This window comes from Olea europaea, unplaced genomic scaffold (assembly GCF_002742605.1).
Source record: "Olea europaea var. sylvestris unplaced genomic scaffold, O_europaea_v1 scaffold2473, whole genome shotgun sequence".
In the NCBI taxonomy this organism is placed as follows: domain Eukaryota; kingdom Viridiplantae; phylum Streptophyta; class Magnoliopsida; order Lamiales; family Oleaceae; genus Olea; species Olea europaea.
Window position 1 is genome coordinate 11,734 of NW_019242945.1, and position 16,966 is coordinate 28,699.

Genomic DNA, 16,966 nt, shown 5'->3' on the forward strand with positions numbered 1-16,966 from the left:
TATATATATATATATATATATATATATATTTTGAGTGCCTCAAATTAAAAGTTGTGAATATGTGGCGCCTATGAATTTATCCAATATTTATTATTATTATTATTATCCAACATGGTTTATTATTATTATTTTTTATTCATGAAAGACGTCATTTTAAGACAAATTTCTACTTTTGAAGTGTTTAATTGACTTTTTTGCATGAAAAATATTTTTCAGAAGGTGGTTACATGATCATATTTTTCTCAAAAATAAGAAAATTATTTTCTTTATGGAGTATGTTTTTATTTTTCAGGTAATTCATACTTCCAAAAACTCATCTTTATAAAAATAATATAATATTTTCTAGATTGAAAATTAAGTCAATCAAATATATTTAATTGACAATTTTCATATAAATAAATTTTAAATAATTCAATTATCTAAAACTTATTTTCTTTCTATATAAGTGCCTGTTTGGTAAAATTTTTAAGTCAATTAAAACTATTTTTTGATCATTATTTTATTATTTCAGTCGTCATTTTTAAATTTTTTTCTCATAAATAAGACTCACTTTATCTCCAACAGTTAAAAAATTAATTATCAAAATTCCTATCAAATAGGCACAAAATTTCATACCTATACACTTTTGAAAAATATGATATAAGCTAACTTCTTCATAAAGTTATTTCTATTAAAAGAAATCCTAAGAAATAGGTCCTTGATTTAGTAAGATTACTTAGTGGTGTGACATTGACATTGGCATTCGCATTGGTATTTTCTAAAGTTGAAATCTTAGTCATGAAGGTTATGCCTCGTTGGAATTAGGCAATAAAATATATTCTATTCTATAAGCATCTCTTTATCTTATTTCTCTTTTAGAGTCTAGAGAACAAACTCGAAGCTTTAGCTTTTTGGTATATTCACTACTCTCTCTCTCTCTCTCTCTCTCTCTTCAAATTCCTTGCATACTTTTCAACGCAAGGAAAAAATAGATATTATGAAACTAATCATCATTTAAAGCAATGACAGACAAAGACATTTAAAATGAGTGAAACACGAATGAATTTATTAAAAATTTATATATACTACATGAACAGATACAAGTGATCATTGTCATAAATGCACAAATCTCATGTATATGATAAATAACAATTCTCAAAGAATTCCAACAAATCTTGAATTTATGATGAATAACAATTTTCAAATTAAATATCACAAATGACAAAATAATCTCAACTCTCACTCTTTCAATTATTCAGTTATTGCTATAACTCTATTATAATAAAAAAGCCTAACTACCGTTACTACCAAAATTTGATTTTTGGCTCAAAAAAAAAAAAAAAAATCTTGAAAGTTGGGTCACTTGACCCACTAGGACCATGGGTAGATCCGCCAGTGATTTAAAGAATCTCAAATATAAATAAATAATTCTAAATAGCTTTAGATATTATAAAATTAATCATTATTTAAAGAATCTTAAAATATAAATAAATAATTCTAAAATTTAAGCAAGAATTGAAAGGTTAATTCCATAATCATAGTATGTGAACAAAAAAAGTAAGTTATTCACGAAAAGCAAAGGAATTATTTAATTTTATTTCCAAATTTTATGAATTGAAAGCTTAGTGCCTAAGGTTTTACTTTGTTTTTAATTATGTTTTTTCCTTTAAAGAAAAAAAAAGTATGCATTAGAGGAAAATATAATAAAGAGACCATATCATACATTTTGTGTGGAGAAAGATCCGTGTAAGAAAGACGACACTTTGCATGTTTACACGTCGACCACGTGGGAGATAATCCATAATCAATAGGGTTCCATATTATGGAGTTTTTTTGGTAAAACTTTAAAATATTTTAATAAGAGTCGATGAAACATATAAGTTAAAAATTTAATAAAATTTTAAATTTATAGATTCCATAAAATGTGGTGTTATAAAAAGTTCATAAATTTAGTAAAAGATAAAAAAATTCAGGCAATGTTAACAGACAATTTATTCAGCAAATTACAACATTAACATCATATCTTAACATATGGAAACAAACTCAATCGTACGACAAAAGATAAAAGACTTGAAGACTATTAACAAAAACAAAAAACCCCATCAAAGTTCTCACTCAGAAGGTCAATTATCCATTGACTATGGTTCCACCATTGGGATGAAGGACTTGGCCGGTCATATAAGAGGAGTCCGCATTTGAAGCAAGAAACACATACGATGGAGCAACCTCTATTGGCTGCCCAGCTCTCTGCATTGGCACTTGCTTTCCGAAATTAGCAGTCTTTTCTTCAGTGAAAGAAGCTGGAATTAGAGGTGTCCAAATTGGACCAGGCGCCACCCCATTTACGCGTATTCCCTTGTTCACAAGCTGTAATGCAAGTCCTCTGGTGAACGCCACAATCGCCCCCTTTGTCGATGTGTAGTCGAGTAACTTAGCATTTCCTTTGTATGCATTCACTGATGTTGTGTTGATTATGGAACTCCCTTCCTTCATATGTTTCAAAGCATGCCTGCAACGCAACCATGTTCAGCACGTAGTATTACACCGAGAGGTCCAATCTCCTAAGCACTGATACTTAGGATAAGCTTTCAGTACTCAGTATTATACCGATAGGAATGACTTCACTGATGCTTAGGATAAGCATTCAATACGCAATATTATACCGACAGGACTAACCTCCTAAGTATTGATACTTCGGATAAAAACTTATGGTAAGCACTAGATGACATGACACACTACAATATGGGGTGGAAGATAATGATGAATTATAAAACTAATTACACGTAGTGTGCCATATCACTGATGCTTTGGAGACCAATTCCGATTGATTACACCTCATATTGTTGTGTATCATGTCACTGGTGCTCAGAATATACTAAGCATTGGAGACCAATTCCGATTATATGACAATTTATATGTCCAATAACTTACCTAACCATAAAGAAGTAAGAAAAAATATTGGTTCTAAACACCCTGAGAAGCCTCGGTTCATCGATCTGTTCGACTGAGTTTGCTTCGTATTGCTCAGCAGCATTGTTTACCAGAATATCGATTCTGCCATAGTTATTCACCACTTCTTCAACAGTTCTTTTGCAAATCCCGTCGTACCCCAGATCTGCTGGTAGTGCTAATGGGTCTTTCGCATCAGGATGTTTTGCTTTCTTCAACATTTCAAGGGTATCCACTGCATCTTTGTCCTCTTGACCCTTCACATATGTAAAAGCCACCGTTGCACCCTCTAGCGCGAAGCAATGGCACACTGCTCGACCAATTCCCGAATCACCACCTGTCACAAGCGCCACTTTACCCTGCATAGTGAACCAGGAATGAAAAATCTTGTATGCCCAATTGAACATGACAAGTTTTGATAATTGGAAAATGTACATACTTCAAGCTTGTTAGCAGGCTTATAATCTTCAGTAGCATCCTTGGGAGTTGGGTCCATGACATACTGTCTCCCAGGCTGAGCGTCCTGCTTCTGTGGTGGGAATTTCTGATCACCTGAAGCCATTGATCTCACAGTCAATAGCACTCTTCTCAGTGAATTGTGGGTTACTGTAAAATTTGTAGATAACTGGGTTTTCTGAGTAGGAAAATGGTATCTAGCAGTGATGGTTAACACTCTCGAACCAGAGAGAAATCGAGAGAGCATGTCATTCTTGTACAGAAAATGGTTACATAGATAGCTATACAAAGAACAATGTATGGATATGTATAGCATGTGTTTGCGGGAGATAGCAATGGATGAATTAAGAACGTGGCAAGAGCCGAGTGTACGTGTTAGCTTAGGACGTATGCTGGGGACACGTCGGTTCAAATGGACGTCAGGAATTGGGACGACATTTGAATGAACAATTGGCTGCCCATCTCATGGCTAAACCTTCAAATTTTCGAGAGGTTTTTGAATTATATCATATTAAAATCAAACTTTTAGCCCATTAGATTTTTAGTAGATTTTCATAAATTTGTTTGAAATGTATGATTGAAAAGTTGTAGAATCCATAAAATATATGATTAATATTGATTGTTTGATTTTGACTTAAATTAAAATTTAATTTAAATCAATACCAAATATGAAAATTAATTATTGACTTAAACTTGAGATTTTTAGTAAATTTTAATCTACAACAAATCGGGCCAAGTAAAATAATGTTATGTAGCAACATTAGCAATAGTACATCAGTCTCAGTGGTATTATATGATTGGCCAACGAAAGACATAATTAAGCGGCTCATTCCTTCATTTAATGTCACATTAATGTCACCTAAATCTATATTTTAATGTCGGTGATTCTAAATATTGTATTAGTGAATTTTTTGTAGTTAATAGTGTTCTTCTCTTGTAGTTATTGGACGAGTTTTAAAATTTTGCATGCCACAAACTGTATTGTGTGGAATGCATTGAAGATGCTCTCAGACTCCATGCATCCAATAATTTTTAATTTGTTTGCATTGAAGATGCACCGACTCCACTAGTTTTAACCCAATTTTTCAATATATTGATAATAGTACCCAAGTAATAATAACTACTATTTGACTAAATGTAGGTGTTACGTGTCAAGAAGAATAAAAATCGATGAACAAACTTTACTCTCATATTTGGTGCATGTTGGTAAAAGCCTTTTTTTTTTTTTTTGAAAAAATAAAAATAAAAATAAAAATTGGACTAATATACTTCTATAACACATAATTTATAAGATCCATAAATTATAATCATTTAAAACACTTTCAAAGTTACAATTAAGATACCAGAATACAACTTAAGATACCAGAATACTCCCTCTTAACCAAATTATTTTATAATCAAATGTAATGGAGATCTTATTAATTTTGTGCCTCTGTTAGAGGTCATGTTCATAAAATGTGTGACCTTGTACTGGTCGACATGGATTATTAGAAGACCATCCTATTAATAATTAATTCTATTTAACAACAACTAACCAACCCACCAAAATTACATTGGCTGATCCAAAAGCTTAATTAAGCATTGACTATGGTTCCACCATTGGGATGAAGGACTTGGCCAGTTATATAAGAGGAGTCCACATTGCAAGCAAGAAACACATACGATGGAGCAACCTCTATAGGTTGCCCTGCCCTCTGCATTGGCACTTGTTTTCCAAAATTCACGGTCTCTTCTTCAGTGAAAGAAGCTGGAATAAGAGGGGTCCAAATAGGACCTGGTGCCACACCATTTACGCGTACTCCTTTGTTCACAAGCTGTAACGCAAGTGCTCTAGTGAACGCCACGATCGCGCCTTTCGTCGATGTGTAGTCGAGTAACTTAGCATGTCCTTTGTATGCATTCACTGATGTTGTGTTGATTATGGAACTCCCTTCCTTCATATGTTTCAAAGCATGCCTGCGACCAAATATGTATATCATGTTCAGTATGCAGTATAGGTAGACAATGTGTTAGGGGATAAAATTCTGCATCAAATAAAGATATAAATATAAACCAATTCATAAGCACTCCTCTTATTAATGTTGATGTTTTAAGATGGAACTAATATGGTACTAGAATTCATTAAGCTCCAACAAGCAATTCAATCTAATCAATGCCTAATCATATCATCAACAACTTACCTAGCCATGAAGAAGTAAGAAAAAATATTGGTTCTAAACACCCTTTCAAGCCTCGATTCATCAATCTCTTCAATGGAGTTTGCCTCGTGTTGTTCAGCAGCATTGTTAACAAGAATATCAATTCTTCCATAGTTCTTCACCACTTCTTCAACAACTCTAATGCAATTCTCATCATACCCGAGATCTGCTGGTATTGCCATCGGGTCTTTTGCATCAGCATGTTTAGCTTTCATCAACATGCCAAGGGTATCCTTTGCATCTCTTTCCTCATGACCCTTCACATACGTAAAAGCCACCGTCGCACCCTCTAGAGCGAAGCAGTGGCATACGGCTCGCCCAATGCCTGAATCACCACCTGTGACTAGCGCCACTCTACCCTGCACATTGCACAAAGTGAATCAAAATTCAAATATGATAAATTTTGTATGCTTAATAAAAAATGACAAGTTTACTACGCCCAATGTACTAACTTGAAGCTTGTTAGCGGGCTTATATTCTTCGTTAGTAGCCTGTGGAGTTGGGTTCATGGCATGCTCTTTTCCAGGCTGAGTTTCTTGCTTCTGTGGTGGGAATTCCTGACCACCAGATGCCATTGATCTTACAAACAGTACTAATCTTAAAGGTTTACTGTAGAATTTGTAGAAAACTGGGTTTATTGTGTAGCTAAATTGGAATCTAGCAGCGGTGGCTAACACTCTGGAAATCGAGGAATTTGTTGGTGGTGGATAGTTATAGGGGTGTTTGAGGGAGTCTGTGAAGCGTAAAAGAATGAATGCATGTAAGAACGTGGCTGGAGGCGGAGTCTACGTGTTTGTTAGCTAAAGGCGCATGCGGCGGACAAGGCTGTTGAAACGGACGTCATGACTCGGGACTAGATTTGCATGAGCCGTGGTGTGCCGATAGGATCGGCAATGGTATAATGTTCAAAGTTCAAACACCTTTTGATGCTTAGCCTATGTTTGACGACAATTAAAACAAAATCCCTTTTTTTAAACTTATTTTTAATTACATATTTTTACAATAAAATATTTTTCAACTAAATTCATTATATATATATATATATATATATATATATATAGATTGTGATAGAAGTTTTGGAAATGTGTGGTTAAAAAATTTATATATATATATATATATTATTTATTTATTTATTTATTTTTCTTTTTTATTTAAACATTCTCCAACAATCACTATTCCAAACTCATTTTCTTAAAAAAAAAAAATTTATTTTAAGAATAATTCTAAGTGTACATAATTTGGTTTACCTACTCTCACAAACACGTGAACCCCGCATGAATAAAATAATCTCAACATATGGTCCCCACACCCCTATTGTGAGTGTATGTAAAGCATTAGGTAAAAAAATTAGGTACATCTAGCATAATCCTTATTTTAATGGTTGTCGAATAGGGGTTAGCCATGTTTGTAGTAAAATTTGATAATTTAAAGAAAAAGTGAGTTAAAACATGTTTGAGAGTTTGTATATATAATAGAATTATAAATATATAAAAATGAGTAATGAATAAGTAGATACTATTATGGGTCTCATAAGATGTGTGAATAAAAGTGATTTGATCAATTAGAAACGGGTGCCAAATAAGCACATATTGAGTCCTATGTAGATATGAAGAATATTCTATATTAGAAATTGGTTGTTTTACAATTATTTATAGCTTACACAAAAGTGATAAGATGATTTAACCATTAATGACAAGTGATACAACAAGTCAATAAGAGTGTCTTCAAGAGAATTGTCTAAGTGCGTTGCACGAATTTTATATTTATCGTATTTTTATTAGTATATGAATTTTAGTTTTTTGGAATGTTTTTGAAACAATATCTAGAAATATTTTAATGATATAAAAAAATAATTGCAAATTATTTTTACAATTGCCAAACAATATTGTGTCATCTACAAAAAATATGCTTGTATATTTTATACTTGAATAAGAAATATACGATGTTATACAAATTATTTTGCCTAAATGCTTTGACAGTGTTGATATGATTGAGTTGCGTGTGAATATTATATTTCTAAATTTTGTGTAATTCAATATTGAAAAATTGAAGATTGAGCACAAAGTTATAAATCGACTTGCATATTTATATGCATTTATATTTTGTGTTTCATATATTTAAATATTTATTTTCTGCTTATGTTGAAAAAATAAAATTTTGAAAATTTTTTTTTGACATTTGTTTTGGTAAGTAAATGTACAGTGTTCTACATTCTCAGTATTTATAAGTATAAAAATCGGCATATGAAAATGTGGTAAGCTGCAAATACGGTAGGCAGTATATACGATAAGCTACAAATGCGGTAAGGTGCAAATACGGTAGACAGCATATACGGTAAACTGCATACAAATACAGCAAGGGACATATACGAATTTATAATTTGTTATATAAATTTGTTATAAATGTATAAAATTTATAATATTGATTTTTTTTAATTCTTCAAAACTAAATGTTTTGATTCAATCTTGTCTTCTTTTTATATAATTATTTTTTCGAGCATTTAAAAAAAACAGAAGGATGGTTATGTAATTGCTAAATTTTTTCCCAGTAACTTTCCCATTTTAAATCCATCCTAACAAATGAAAAGCATTGTTGACTAAATAAAGTAGATTAAATGAGGAAAATAGTAAACATATTCATTATGATCTGTATTTTATACAAGTGAAAAATAGATAGAAATCATATTAGAAACAATCTTTTAAGGTTTGAGGTAAAAGATGAAAAACTTAGATACCTTTGTCAAAAATCCATGGTAAAAAACCATCAAGAGGAATATACATCTGAAAAAAGTAGAGAAAGCAGAGATGAAAAAAAAATTACCAATAAAAAAAGGACTATCTCTTCGCATTGTGCGGAGAGAGTTGATCTCTCCACAAGTAGAGATAAAGTGTCCACTTGGGGTGGACTAAAACTTTTTTTGGGCCAACATTTTTACCATGCCCTATTATGTAATAAAATAATTAACCTATAAATGCATATTATTTTTTACATTGAGAATTTATGTGAATAAATTATAATTTTGGTGGAGAATTGTTACGTATATGAGATTACAATGAAATTAGATTTAGAGCTTGACGAGAGTTTTTGTATATTGTATATATTATTTTCTTGTTTAAAGACTTATTATATATTGCTCTCTCTTGAAAGAATTTCAGTTGGCTGGACAGTGAAGCGGAACTACTTTGTCGAGGGAGGAAGATTTTCCAATCGGTTCAGTCAGAAAGGGAAGTCAGGTCAAAAGTAAGATCATTATTTCTAGTAGTCTAGTCGAATTTATGATTATTTTTCATGTAACGCAATATTATTGAATAAGCAATAAGGATTAACATTAATTAATTAGTAGTAAAATGTGCCTCTATTAACAATCAGACATTATCATAAGCCATATAAGGTAAAAACATAAAGTAACAAACTTTTAAGAAAAATGTTACCATTTGCTTCGAAGGTAAGCCTTGCATTTTTGTGTTGTGCAGAGAATTGGGAAATATAGTGTTGGCGTATTAAGAAAAATATGTTTTGTTATTGTATGATATATGGAACATGGTCTAGTATTTATGCTTGTCATAAGAAGGGGATGTGTTGGACAAATTTTTGTAAATCACTTTAGAAAACTTCTTACTCAATTTTGAGCAAATTATAAGCGGAATAATTTTACATAGTAAAGATTATGCTTTTCAGAAAAAAATTTATCTTTCCAATTATCTTGAGTTATAATTTAATCTCTTTTTCTTCTCTTTCTTTTTAATGTTTTTCTCTTTTGTTTCTTTTCTCCATTTTTAGAGTATGATATTGTATAAATTTAGGTACATTGTAAAATCGAGCAATCTTACAAATCCAAGAAATATTTAATTTGACCAGAAGCAAAATATGAATGAGCTTAAGATACATTATTTTGGTAACTTGCTAGTAGAGCTCATGAGAAATTGTAATAAGACTGTAGAACAAACGTTAGTACTTAGAGTTTGAACAAGTAAATAAGTTTCATCAAAGTATCTAAAAGGATGAACGACTTGATTTCTCGATGAGTTTCAGCACAATATTAAAGTTTGACTTGAACAATAAAAATATTAAGGTGTTCGAGAGATAAAATATGAATTGAACAAAAATTTTACAATTTGATTGAGAAAGAGGAATTTGAGAGAAAAAGAAATGGGGTTGTAAGAGAGAAGAAAGATAAATGGTGTAAATAAATAAGGCAAAATAGATATTGCGTAAAGAAATGGAGAAAAGTAGGGAAAGCAGAGAAGGATAAAAAAGAAAAAAATTACCGAAAAAAGAAAATCTATCCGCACCGCGCGAAGAGATTAACTCTCTCTGTACAGTGTGGAAAGTTTTTTTTTCTCTCCGCATTGTACGAAGTGATTATTTTTTTATTCTGCACCGTGCGAAGAGTTTGCCAACTCTTCGCACATGATTCAACTCTCTCCGCACTGTGCGGAGATTTTTTTTCTCTCTACATTTTTTTTATTCCGCACATGATTAAACCCTCTCTGCACTGTGTAGAGAATTTTTTTTTTTTTTTATATGATTTGCACTATACGAAGAGTTTGCCAACTCTCTATACATGGTTTGTCTCTGCATTGTGCAGAAGTTTTTTCTTTTTTCTTTTTACCTCCGCATTGTACGAAGAGTTTGCCAACTCTAAACACATGGTCCAACTTTTTCCGCACTGTGCGGAGAATTTTTTTTCTCTCCACACTTTTTTTTTACTCCGCATATGATTTAACTCTTTCTGTATTGTGCGGTGAGTTTTTTTTTCTTCTCTCCGCAAAGTGCAGAGAGTTGGCACAATGGCAAAACTCTTCGCAATGTGCGAATTTTTTTATTTTATTTTATTGTTATTTATACTTTGCTCTATGCGGAGAGTTGACACGCACATGGTTTATCATCTCTCCGCACTGTGCAGAGTTTTTTTTTTTAATCACGACAATTTATATATATTAAAATTATTATTATTATTATTATTATTATTTTAATACTTATGGAATGATGTGTGGAAAAATATTTCTCTGACCATAAACAAAATGAAAAATTAAAAAAAATGACATCATGCACAGTAAAATTGGATTAATTTACTTTTGCATCAACAGTAGTCCTTCGTTCCCCTTTTTATAAGAAGTTAGACAAGATGACTTTTAGTTAGTGAATCATCAAAAATAAGTTTCAAGAAACTTTTGATTTTAAATCAGTCGACGTCAAAAAATTACTGTCGATTTTTGTCAACTTAATTTATAATTTATAAATGTAAAAGTTAAATTGCTGGAATAGTAAAATGGAACAGTTTGTATTGATGGAAGCAATTTGAAAGTGTATGAAGAGAGTATCTTGAGTTTGGTCTTCAAAGGGGGACCATTGCATTCCTTTTTATTGACACAAGACAAGCAAGTTGGCCATTCAAGGTTAAATCAGCTATGGTAACGATCTTAATGTACGTAATATCAGCTTGGACTTGATTGGTGCTGAGTTTAGCTTTATTAGGTCATCATTGTTTGGACTACATTGTTACCATCAAGTAATGATGGCGTAATATCACATAATCATTGCTTGTGATTGATTGGTAGAATAAGGGGTGTCCAAGTGGCATGACTTGATTTGGTAGGGTGAAAGGTGTATCAGTGATGGCAGGTTTTCAAACATCATTATGTCTCTAAAAAATATGACGGCCATGAACCTGAGCCGGTCTCAAGGATATTGCTTTTGACCGTAGTGATTGATCATTAGTGGGACAATTTATTCGTTTTACTGAGGTTGGGGTTTGCACTTCAACAAAAATCAATAAATTTTTAATTAAAAATTCAAAATGAAGAGTCATGATAGAGAGCATTATTCAACTCTTTAAAAAAATTTCCTCTTCAAATTCAAATATGTTCTCTATTATGTATTAAATGTTCTTTATACATCGGGAGTATCTTGGAGGTGCGCTATACTAACAACTACGATACTAATTTATGATTACAGTTCAGGTTACAACAGAAATGCTTAGCTAATATGCTCTTTGAGATAAACTTCAACTTGGTGGCATCATTATCCTTAACATCCCCCTAAAACATAACTCTCATCGCAGATTCGATCTTTGGCAGCAATTAAACAAATTTAGCAGGCAAGAGAGGCTTGGTAAGAGAGTCCTTGAGCTAGCTAATCATTCGAGAAAATGAAGGCACAAAGAAAGAGTTATATGCAACATGATTTTGGACAAAGTGAGAGTAAATACTAATCTGCTTCATCCGAGATTGAAAAACTAGATTAAATGTAAGATGAGTAGTTTCAATATTTTGTGCTTGTTTGGAATTATTTATAAGTTGCTTAAGTTGTGCATTGGTAGTGGAGTAGTTAATAAGTGGATAGTAATTGAAGGTCTTAAAAAATGTGTAGTTAAAATTAAATTCTGATCAACTTAAATTATTGTTTAAGGAAATTCCAAACTTTTACAAGAGATAGGATGTAGAGGAAGAATAAAAATAAATTTATAATGCTATCCTGTTTTGGAAGATTGGAACACTTTTTGGTGCAATCCACATCTCCATTGGAGATGCTTAAGACATTTTGATAGCCTACTAAACACAAAGAGGATAATTTATGGCTGTAGAGTGGAGTTGCTTGGGTGCAGAGAGATTAGTTTTAGACCTTTGAGTTGCTTTTCACATTAATAACTCCATTAGTTGGACTCATTGTACATCAAGGTTTTTAATCGACCTTTGTTTGCGGCAATCTTTCTTAGTGAAAATTTCCATTTGAGTTTAAGGAAAAAAGAAAGTACGCAGATCACAAGATGATCAATTTTGCCAACTTAATTGCTTAATCTCTCCACCAATTTTGCTGGTTACAGTTTTATTGACGTCTTCATTATTTAGTGTTCTTTCCATTGATTGTTAATTGACTCGTATAAATATGTAAACCTCATTAATTTGTTCACATGGTACTAGATAGAATTTTCTTTCCTCGTCGCTGGTTCATTTTTTGCTATCTCACAAAATACCATTTCTTTCATTAACAAAATGTGGCTTAGAAAAATCTCGAGACGCAACCATCTTCAAATTTCTTGTATAGCAGGCGCGGAGCCAGCACTCGGCGAGGGGGCGAGACCGCGTGTGCTGGCTCCGCCGGAGTCTTCAGTAGCCGTAGGGTTGGCAGCAAGCACCTGCGCGCAGCAATTGCAGACCGGAGGAACTGGAGAAGACAACCAGATTTTTTATTTTTCCTTTGGGCTAATGTAATCGGAAATTGGGCCTATTTAAAAAAAAAAAATTAGGCCCAAATGTGGAAATTGGATCCATTCAAACGATCCATGGATATATTGGCTTTAATTGGTATTTCTCCCAAACCCAAATCCCCCAAAATCCATTGCAGAACGGCACAGAAGGCAACATCAAACCCTTGGTCCCTCACCCAGTTACCCTTCAATTTCCATTCAAAGCTGTAGCACCAGTTGCAGCTGGAGGTGGTAACCGTGTGCAGTGTGCCGCCGGTGTACGAAGTCGTAGGGGGCGAATCTCTGACCGACCACAGACTCGGAGGCGACTGGCGAGGCCGAGCTGCCAGCAGTGTGCATTGGTGATTGGTGAGTTTAATAAGTTCAATACTTGAAGTTGAAGAGTTGAATATTGAATTGTTTTAGTTGTCTCAAGTCTAATTGTCTCACTTGTCTGTAAGACTGTAACTCTGCAAATTGTTTTGACAAACTTGACGTATTTTATTTGTTGATTTGTGCAATTGTGCTAGTGTAAGTGCAACTGCAATTTATGATAATTAAATCATGTTGATGGTTCGTTCTCAAGTTTTTGAAAAGTTGAATTATGAATCTATTTTTTTGTCTCTTAATCATTTTAAGCATGTTTGGGAGAACTTATTTGGTACTTATTTTGACATAGGTCTACCTTATTACGAAAATAGTAATTTATTTTTAAATTTCATTAATAAAAAAGTTATTTTAAGTCTTACTATTTACTTACAAGCAATCTTTTTAAACTTAGAGACATACTATTATGATTTAAATATTATATTGGATGTTGGTACACATTGTGTTTTGGTAGAGACAATGATATTCAGTGGATTCTTCCCAAGTTAATTTGAACACTCTATCAAGAATCAAGATTGGCTGCTTAGTGTCATTAATGAAACTTTAATTTTGTATTATAGTATTGCAAAACTTGTGATTGTGCATATGTTTTAAATCTTTATATTAATTATTTTTGATTGCTTCAAAATTTCAAATGATATGAAACTCGAGTTTGAGATAAACAACGTATGTAGGTCATGAAAAACAAACTTATGCTTCTGACATTCTATCTCTAGAAAAAGCACATATTTATCGAATATAATATTTACATTTTAGTGCATTTACATATATATCGAACAATTTTTAATATTATTTAATCAAATTTTAACATGAACGTTGATTATCGACGATCAACGGTCAAAGTCAAAGTCAACATCCTAGCTAAACATGGAGTCTAGATCCGCCCCTTTTGTATATAGTCAACTCATTTGAAAAGAATACTCTTTCACGATTTATTTCTGACTCCATTACTGTACATAGTATAACCAGATTTGAAATTATCGAGTGAGAAACGGGTGGCGATCAGTTTGCGAACTCAACGCCGCAGCAGTTTGCATGTGCGCGACGTGTAAAGCCACAAATAACACAATTGTCAGAACCTACCATTTTCTTTTTTTTTTAATTATTGTTGAAATAAGAACCCACCAGTTACTTATAATTAGCCACCTCTTCTGCCTCTCAATATTCTGGTTTTTCTTTTCTTATTTTTTTGTGGGTTCATACTTGTCTCTACAATGGCGTCTTCCTCGATACGTTTTGCTATTGTTTTGCTTCTGCATGTCATCCTCTTGGTGCAATTACTTCCAGTACATTCGGATGGTACTCTCTTTGGCTCTCTCTATGTGTGTGTATACTAATATATTTTCTCTTTTCTGTTCTCTTTTGGGATTTCTTATATTAATACTCCCATTTTCTAGAATTTTTTGAATTTACTGCTAAAGGGTAAAATTAGTGGGAAAACTACACAAAACCCTAACTGAACTGATGTAATATGTGAATCCTTTTTATGAATATGACGAATAAAACAATTGAAAAGGAAACTTGTTACTAAGAAAATGATAAAATTATATCCACAACTAGTAAGAGAGAGTCTCCATGTAAACTGTCAAAACGGTATAATCCAATAAAATTAATTCATGGTGTTCTCCCGCTTACAGTTCTTATGTTCCCAGAAATTTGCTACTTTTGCTGTTTTATTGTATGCAATATTGACCTACAGAGTAACCGAGGTTACAATTGATAAGTTATTTACGAATTTCTTTCTTCTTTCTATGGTTTGCACTATGTAAAAAACGATATTAATTTATAGAAAAGTGAGGAAACCTAGGGTTGGGGCCGTTGGGCTCCCCAATTTCTAAGGAGTAATGCTATTTAGCACGGGTTTAGAAAGTAGGAAAATAAATCATATTTATGATGTCCAATCACTTGCATAACACCTACACTGGTGCTCAGCACGTGCTAGATAGCATTATTCATTTTTAAGTGGTGTGTGGTTGTGGTTATGAGAATCAGGATTCTCAACCTATTTATCCTGTATCCATGCCCCATTATCCGTGACTTGAAAGCTGGAGGGCAAAACCATCAAATCATTTAACATTTCTTTTCAATTCAACTAAAACTGTCCTACCATTGAGTTCTTGTTTGATAGAGATTTTGTTAATTGATTTTTTGACTTTTAGAGATAAAGTGGGTCCTATCTGTGAAAAAATAATTCAAAAATGATGGCTTAAATAGTGAAATAACGATAAAAAATTTGATTTTAATTGAATTAAAATATCTACCAAACATACTTTGAATCCTACATTGCTGGTTTTTGTAATGTGGGAATCTAGATTCACATATTTATAACTAAATTTTAGGTTCTTTCTTTGTTCATATGGTCGGGGTTTGTTATCACTATGTGCAGGGATGTTTGTAGACATGTTTCGGATACGTGAAATTTGGAAAATATAAGCATGAAAGCTAAGCATATTGTAAGTTGCATGAAGGATGAAAAATTATAGGTTCACACTTTTTCCAACAAGTTTAGAATTGACTGTTCTGCACTTGTATTTTGAGTTACGTATTAATATCCTTCATTTAATTCAATCCCCATAGACGAAGATGATCATCTAATTCAAGGAATCAATAGCTTCAGACAATCTGCAAATGTTCCACCTCTCGCAAAGCACGATAATGCTGATTGTCTAGCCGAAGAAATTGCTGATGAACTGGAGCATCGGCCATGTGCGTCCAACACTGCGTCCAATACGCAGCTAGCCAACTATCAGAGTCTTATAAGGAAATGTAAGATAGACATCAATACCACAACTGACGGGGTAATACTGCCGGTGTGTGTTCCCGATCGGGTTGCGCCTCTTGTGCTCACTAATTACACGGAGTCTCAGAATTCAGGATATCTGAACAATTCCAGGTATACTGGAGTAGGAATGGCACATGAAGATGATTGGACTGTTTTAGTTTTAGCCACGAACACGCCAGGAGGTAGCTTTGCAAATAAAGCTTGTCTGCTAAATATCATCACTTCAAGTCACTTGGTATCGCTGTTTCTGGGCGTGTTTTTGGCATTCGTTGGTTAAAAGCCTTGATGATGTTCTTGTATATGTAATGTGTGTTTCCTAATGTACTTTGCTGTAACGTAGTTTGTTTTTCATGGTCATGAACGGCAAAACTGAATGGGCAGTGTATTAGCTATTAATGAAGTGTTTCTCTTTGTTGGATTTACTTTTAACTATCTATAATTGGTTTTGCATTATCCACGTTGCAATGACATAGATAGCAATTTGGGAGAAGACACGCAGAATTTCTTATTCCTTTATTAAGGGTATTTAAAAAAAGAAAGTGATTTTTAAAAAAAATAAAAATTCTTTTTTTAATTATTTATTTGAAATTTATTTGTACTTTTTTTGAAATTTTTTTTGGAAATATAGTTATACTTTGTTCTTTATTTTTCAATTTTTTTATAAACTTTTGATAAGTTCCTATTTGTCTCAACCAGCTAAAACCTCCATGATCAATAAATCATAGGGGATTGTTCCTTCACTCACCCACCCACCACCCCGTCCTGGCAGTATTAATCACCTCGAGCTCGTAAAGAATAGAACTTGTTCCACATTTTCACTAATATTGAAATTTCAGAGTGGATAAGTGGGAATCTGCTTGAAGATTCACACTAACCTGCATAGTCACTGAAACATGCTTGTTGTCTACAAAATGGTATCTTGTAAGTGTGGTCAATCGTCAACAAGGTGGTGGATAGAGAGCCGACCACACTCGGTTCTTAAGTTTACACAAGTGATTCTGTTCAATGAACAATAGTCAGTCTTTC

At 32.8% G+C, this 16,966-nt stretch overlaps 3 protein-coding genes across 3 annotated transcripts; 1 reads left to right on the plus strand and 2 right to left on the minus strand.

The window, feature by feature from the left end:
- Positions 1–1,947: 1,947 nt before the first annotated feature.
- On the minus strand, positions 1,948–3,649 carry LOC111382332 (NADPH-dependent aldehyde reductase 1, chloroplastic-like). Its single transcript, XM_023006272.1, has 3 exons — positions 3,368–3,649; positions 2,911–3,287; positions 1,948–2,488 (listed from the first exon to the last, which is right to left on the minus strand). Exons 1-3 carry the CDS (start codon positions 3,629–3,631, stop codon positions 2,107–2,109), a joined length of 1,023 nt encoding a protein of 340 aa, XP_022862040.1. The 5' UTR covers positions 3,632–3,649; the 3' UTR covers positions 1,948–2,106.
- A 1,129-nt stretch (positions 3,650–4,778) lies between these two features.
- LOC111382336 (NADPH-dependent aldehyde reductase 1, chloroplastic-like) lies at positions 4,779–6,263 on the minus strand. Its single transcript, XM_023006276.1, has 3 exons — positions 6,035–6,263; positions 5,565–5,941; positions 4,779–5,340 (listed from the first exon to the last, which is right to left on the minus strand). The coding sequence occupies exons 1-3, from the start codon at positions 6,155–6,157 to the stop codon at positions 4,959–4,961; spliced, it is 882 nt and encodes a 293-aa protein (XP_022862044.1). The 5' UTR covers positions 6,158–6,263; the 3' UTR covers positions 4,779–4,958.
- An 8,059-nt stretch (positions 6,264–14,322) lies between these two features.
- Positions 14,323–16,362, plus strand: LOC111382333 (uncharacterized GPI-anchored protein At3g06035). Its single transcript, XM_023006273.1, has 2 exons — positions 14,323–14,457; positions 15,736–16,362. Exons 1-2 carry the CDS (start codon positions 14,373–14,375, stop codon positions 16,215–16,217), a joined length of 567 nt encoding a protein of 188 aa, XP_022862041.1. The 5' UTR covers positions 14,323–14,372; the 3' UTR covers positions 16,218–16,362.
- Positions 16,363–16,966: the final 604 nt, after the last annotated feature.

Bases quoted from the DNA above. Each gene is read 5' to 3' on its own strand.
- LOC111382332 (XM_023006272.1), bottom strand. From the start codon at position 3,631: ATGCTCTCTCGATTTCTCTCTGGTTCGAGAGTGTTAACCATCACTGCT. The intron at 3,288-3,367 runs GTATGTACATTT...TTCACTATGCAG, and splicing joins AGCCTGCTAACAAGCTTGAA to GGTAAAGTGGCGCTTGTGAC. The intron at 2,489-2,910 runs GTAAGTTATTGG...GTTGCGTTGCAG, and splicing joins TCTTACTTCTTTATGGTTAG to GCATGCTTTGAAACATATGA.
- LOC111382336 (XM_023006276.1), bottom strand. From the start codon at position 6,157: ATGGCATCTGGTGGTCAGGAATTCCCACCACAGAAGCAAGAAACTCAG. The intron at 5,942-6,034 runs GTTAGTACATTG...TGCAATGTGCAG, and splicing joins AGCCCGCTAACAAGCTTCAA to GGTAGAGTGGCGCTAGTCAC. The intron at 5,341-5,564 runs GTAAGTTGTTGA...ATTTGGTCGCAG, and splicing joins TCTTACTTCTTCATGGCTAG to GCATGCTTTGAAACATATGA.
- LOC111382333 (XM_023006273.1), top strand. From the start codon at position 14,373: ATGGCGTCTTCCTCGATACGTTTTGCTATTGTTTTGCTTCTGCATGTC. The intron at 14,458-15,735 runs GTACTCTCTTTG...CAATCCCCATAG, and splicing joins ACTTCCAGTACATTCGGATG to ACGAAGATGATCATCTAATT.